Here is a 5,948-nt window from a genome sequence, read left to right as displayed (position 1 = left end):
TCAATACCTTTCGCATTTTAAACTTAAATAAAATGCCAACACTATTGCTTTGCTAAGAAATTAGTCCAACAGAATGCAAATAAACAATTTTTTATAGATTTATACATACTTATAAGTCCTGAGAAACATTATCCGAAAAAAAAAAGTTTGTAAAATTTGAATTACGTATGTTTTATGCTATTTATTTGTAATTGACCAAATTTGAATGGCGTTTGAAATAAATATAAAATAATAAAAAAAGAAATAAAAATTGGTTTTCTAATTAAAAAAAAAAAATGACCAATTTATTGTTGTCGTAATTAATTACAATGAAAATTAATAAACTCAACATTAAAAATCTTATTTAAGAAGTCAATTTTATCTTTACACATTTATATACACATGCATATATATAAATATATTTATCTTTATATATAACCATATACAAAAATTATATTCACATATATTTTATACGAGAATTATTTTTCTATATTCTATGTACAATTAAATAAATATGAAGTGCAATGTTAGAGACATCGATGTATTGTAATCGATGTATTTTGTATCAATTCTAGTTTTTCAGTATTATTGCCAATGTTTAAAAAATATAGATGGCAACAATTAACCATTCATGAAGTGAATAAAAACTCCTGCGCATACTTCAAACTAATGAGTTAATGGTTTTGGAAATAATTTCTATTCCTTCATACATTTGCTCTTCATTTATTATTAATGGAGGTGAAAAGCGAATAATGTCACCTCGAGTATGCTTTGTAAGAAGCCCGTTATCGCGGAGACGTAGGCATGCAGAGTAGGCATCATAATCTAAAAACACGTTTTTTATTAATGGTTATTGCTATTTTCTTAAGTTACCAATATAGTATATTCTACATTACATTTTTCTATACTGTCACTGCTTAATAAGTATCGACAACCCTTACAACCTTGACATTGACAACCGTTCTTCCCAATTTTCTCAGTAAACCAAAGTAATTCTTACTCTTAATATAAATTAATAATCTTTTAATAACTGTGTTTGCAAACTTAGACTTATTTGCAAACTTATTTAATTTGAGAACAAAAGTAACATAGGCCGTCATTATTAAATTTAGGTTTCCAATCAATAAGCATAGAGGTTATCGTCATTATTATAATTCTTAAGATTAACATAAAGTTAATGTTATTCTTAAGATTAACATAAAATTAATGTTATTCTTAAGATTAACATAAAATTAATGTTATTCTTAAGATTAACATAAAATTAATGTTATTTTTAAGAGCAAACATTATAAATACCATTCCTGAGCAATTGAAAAGTACTAAGGAAATGCTATTTATAATGTTTAATTTAACATCGTCTGATTTTTTTTATATCTTTTATGCAAACTTAACAGTAAAGCACAGATAAAAAGAAACATTTAGTTTAATACAAACTTAGTAGTAAAGCACAGATAAAAAGAAACCTTTAGTTTTAGGAACAACAACAGCGTTAAGCAATCCTTTTCCACGAATTACTGTGGCTATGTTTGGATTTAGTTTTGCTGCCAGCTCTTTTCTAAATATGTTTCCCATTTTCATTGCGTTTTCAGCAAGCTTTTCTTCTATTAAAACCTAAAATAAATACCGTTCAGTTTATATTAAAACTATTTCTATTTTTTCATTAAACAATTTGTTTGTTTAATAAAATGTTCGTTAATTTTATATTGAACGTTAATGCTTATATTGAACGTAATGTATTGAATGTGAGATTACATGCATTATTTTACTAAATTTGAAATATTCGTCTGAATAAAAAAATATTACTGTTATTTAATTCACTATATGTTTTGCTCATAAATTATGTTACTAGGAACTAACTCATGATTTTTTAATATTTTAGATATGACACTTACTCCAAATTTAAGTATTTCATATTTTTGTAAAGCTTTTTTTCCCTGGTTCCTATCAACGTAATTTGAAGCGAGAACAAAAATAGAACAAAATACCCATAAAGTTTACCTAACATACCCCAAATGCCAGAGCGATGAGATAACAAAGTATTTTCATTTACTATCTTATACTAAAATTTAATAAAATTAATTCTATTGGTTCCAATTTTTTATTAATAATCTTTTTCTTTTTTTTTCATTTATTAACAAAGTTAAATTGTTTGCGCGATTTAACCTCCTTCATACCGACATTAAAAGATGTTTTATTTAAACCCGTTTTAATAAACGTAGTAATAAACTGTATAAAAAAACACTAATATAAGCTATATAAAATAATTTTTTCATTTTTACGAAAGTATTTTATGTTTACAGAACAACTTTGCAATATTGTTTTTATTGCTGTTGTTTTATGCAGCTTTTTTAAATTATAATTTAATAACACAATAATAATACGGTTTAAAATAAAATTTATTTTATTATCAGTATGAACGTGGTTTAAGCAAATTCGTATTGACATCAATTTGCACGTTAATTGGTTTGCATTTTCAACCTTTGCAATTACGACTTAAAAATCAATTTAAAAAAAAAAACTTTAAGTAATAAACCTCAAGAGATGCAACTGCAACTTTAGAAGCAATAGCGCTTCCACCAAATGTAGATCCATGCTAGAAAAAAAAAATTTAATAATAAAGGACGCAAAATTTTTAAAAAGAATTTTAATAGTTATAAATTTCTTTGTAAATCAAAAAATAAAAAAGAATTTAGTACAAGGCTCATACCTGCCCAGGCTTAAACAATAACATGATATCATCATCGGCTAATACCGCTGAAATCTAAAATTGCGTGGAAAAAGTAAAAAAAAAAAACTGTGAAGAAATTTAATATATGCAATCTGATATATTAAATATGATATTATTCTTACCTGATATCTGTTTATATAAACTTGGTGATATAAAAAGTTTTATTAAAACCATTGCAAAAGCAACAAATAATAAAAAGTTTTGATTTATTTGACTTGTTTAATTTTATACAAATTTTACACATTTTATACAACAATATTTTTGGATTGTAATCTTAAATGGTTTTTGCAATTTTGAGAATTTTTGGAAATGAAAAAAAAAAATCAAGCTCTGAGATTTTTTCAGTATTATAAGCGTTTGTAAAGTGATTTTATTATTCGGTGGTTGTTGTTGACCAGATCAAAAAATTTAAAAGCGTTTGATATTTGAACTTTTCACTATTAAAAAAAAAAACTTTAATGTGAAAAATGTTTTAATAATTATTTTTACACAGCTATAAAAATTTCTTTATTTTTTTATTATTTTTGAATTTTATTAATATTATTATTTTAATACCAGAACTTCACTAATAAATTTAAAGATTGAAATATTATCAAAATAATTCAAATTCTTTTCAGGATGTAGCTTTTAGCTGCGTGATAAAAAGAATTACCAAAATCCAAAACTTGCTCGAGTAGATCTTAAAATAATTTTTTTAATTAGAAAAAACAAAGCATTTTTTCTAATTACAAAACATGATTAATCCTATCTAAAACGAAAAAGCATAATGCTATTTAAATAGCATCCGGCATTATATTTATAAAAACTATTGGTTTGTTTTAAACTATTTAAATTTATCAAAAAACTATAAATTATTATAGAGCGAACTCCCATCGGAGTACTCGTTTTTTATTTAAATATTATTATCAAAGTAAATCGTGTTATATTCAAATATTATTAAAAATAAACTTACTGGCATAATCCCTCCAGACAATGCCTTTCCTAAAATGATGATATCAGGGCGTGTATTTTCGTAATTAATACAAAGCAACCTAAAGCAAAATAATTTTTTAAAATCATAATTCATTCAAGAAGCTGATTAAAAAACTATATATATATATATATATATATATATATATATATATATATATATATATATATATATATATATATATATATATATATATATATATATATATATATATATATATATATGCATATATATATATATGCATATATATATATATATATATATATATATATATATATATATATATATATATATATGCATATATATATATATGCATATATATATATATATATATATATATATATATATATATATATATATATATATATATATATATATATGCATATATATACTTGATAGAAATCCTATATATATTTGATACAAATGGTTAATTTTATAGAAAATTTCATTAGTTTGAAGAACAAAAACTCTAATAGATAGTTTTCCCAAAAATTTATATTTAATATTAAAAAATTCTAGCATTAATTTACTAATCGTGCTCAATATATTCTTACTTTCCTGTTCGTCCTAATCCTGTTTGTACCTCGTCTGCTATCCACAAAACCTGAAGTTGAAAATTTTAATTATTTTAAACCAACAAAAAGCCAAAATGACTTTAAATCAATAAGAAGACAAAATTTTTTTAGGTTATTTTGGTGCATACTTAATACTTAAGATCTTTATTATTACTTACGTTATACTTGGTGCATAACTCGCGAACTTTTGTTAAATACCCATCGTCAGGAATTATAACACCTGCTTCTCCCTGTATAGGCTCAACCATAAAAGCACATGTGTTTTGATCTTTAAGCTTTTCCTAAAAATTATGATGATCTTATATTACTCTGTTTGGGTTTTATACTTTCACATTTCTGTTTCGTGAGGAGCTGTATTTTTAATTATATGAGACAAAATAAATTGTTACCTCAAGTGCATTTAAGTTGTTATAAGGAACCATTTCAAACCCTGGCATGTATGGACCGTAGTCATTTTTAATATCCGGGTCAGATGAAGATGAACATGCTGCTAAAGTTCTTCCCCAAAAGTTTTTTTCAGCAAATATAATTTTTGCTTGGTTTTCAGGAATGCCTTTTACTCTATAGCCCCATTTGCGTGCAAGTTTGCATGCAGTTTCTCCTCCTTCAACACCAGTGTTCATTGGTAAAATACGATCATACCCAAATAGTTTAGTTGCGTATACTTGAAACTCTCCAAGTGCTTCACTGTAAAATGCTCTTGATGTATAAGTTAGTTTTTCAGCTTGCGTTTTAAGCGCATCTATAATTTTAGGATGGCAATGTCCTTGGTTTAAAACAGAAAATCCACTGAGAAAATCGTAGTAACGACGCCCATCAACATCCCATACATACACCCCTTTCCCTTTACACAAAGCCACTGGAAGTGGAGCAAAATGGTGCGCTCCAAAGTTATCCTCGCGTTCAAAAACCTCATTTGTTTTAGCCGAGTATGAACCGTAGAAAGCACTCTGTTTCAAGTTGGTAATCCTTTTAAACAAATTCTTCGAAATTTTGTCGATCATCTTATTATCTATTAAAATGGAAATTTAAATTATTATTAAGAAATATAATTTATTTCATAAAACAAAAACTCTTTTCAAAAGTGATCGTATAAAACTAATGCATTATGCATGCATAAATTATTTTGAATGCATACTAATTATAATAATAATTAAATAATACTTCAATTTAAACAAAATAATAAACATTGTAATAAACAAAGTTGTTATAAATATTTGTACAAATAACTGTAAAAAATATATATGTATATATACAAGTGTTTAAATCTAAAAATGCATGAGCTAAAATATGCACTTAAAATTAAAAAAAAATTACCTTTGTAAACTTTGATTTATTTATTTTTTTTGTGAATAAAAGTACTTGTCTCAAAAATTTTCCGTTACGTGTCCAAAAAATATGTGCCATGAAATAATTTTTTTGACAAATTAAGCACTTTTTATACGCCTTAAAAAGACAACTGGTTGCTATAGAAATTGTTTTTATTGCCGATAATAAAATAAATTAATAAAACAATCAAATGAATAATAGGTAATAAAAATAACAAAGGATTAATATGGAAACAAAAAACGTTTTGACGTTTTGCTTGACGTAATTACTTTTACTTTTTAAGTAACTGGACTTAAAGACAAAAAAACATCGTTTGATGATTTTACTTTATTAGGAAATTGTCACCAATCACAATTCATTTTATAAT

The 5,948-nt window shown here is 24.5% G+C and overlaps 1 protein-coding gene across 1 annotated transcript; it reads right to left on the bottom strand.

Moving 5' to 3' along the window:
* Window positions 1-254: 254 nt before the first annotated feature.
* Window positions 255-5,741, bottom strand: LOC100201578 (ornithine aminotransferase, mitochondrial). The gene is made up of 9 exons (XM_065792051.1): window positions 5,570-5,741; window positions 4,642-5,264; window positions 4,411-4,533; window positions 4,232-4,281; window positions 3,660-3,738; window positions 2,687-2,740; window positions 2,513-2,572; window positions 1,443-1,590; window positions 255-804 (listed from the first exon to the last, which is right to left on the bottom strand). Exons 2-9 carry the CDS (start codon window positions 5,254-5,256, stop codon window positions 641-643), a joined length of 1,293 nt encoding a protein of 430 aa, XP_065648123.1. The 5' UTR covers window positions 5,257-5,264; window positions 5,570-5,741; the 3' UTR covers window positions 255-640.
* Window positions 5,742-5,948: the final 207 nt, after the last annotated feature.

Source organism: Hydra vulgaris, chromosome 03 (genome assembly GCF_038396675.1).
Source record: "Hydra vulgaris chromosome 03, alternate assembly HydraT2T_AEP".
In the NCBI taxonomy this organism is placed as follows: Eukaryota; Metazoa; Cnidaria; class Hydrozoa; order Anthoathecata; family Hydridae; genus Hydra; species Hydra vulgaris.
Note: the sequence above shows the minus strand (reverse complement) of the source record. Positions and strands in the feature narration are given on the sequence as shown.

Coding starts and splice junctions, on each gene's coding strand:
- LOC100201578 (XM_065792051.1), bottom strand. CDS start 5,256: ATGATCGACAAAATTTCGAAGAATTTGTTTAAAAGGATTACCAACTTG. Junction 2,573..2,686: donor TATTGTTTAAGCCTGGGCAG/GTATGAGCCTTG, acceptor TTTTTTTTCTAG/CATGGATCTACATTTGGTGG. Junction 1,591..2,512: donor TTGCAGTTGCATCTCTTGAG/GTTTATTACTTA, acceptor TATTTATTTTAG/GTTTTAATAGAAGAAAAGCT.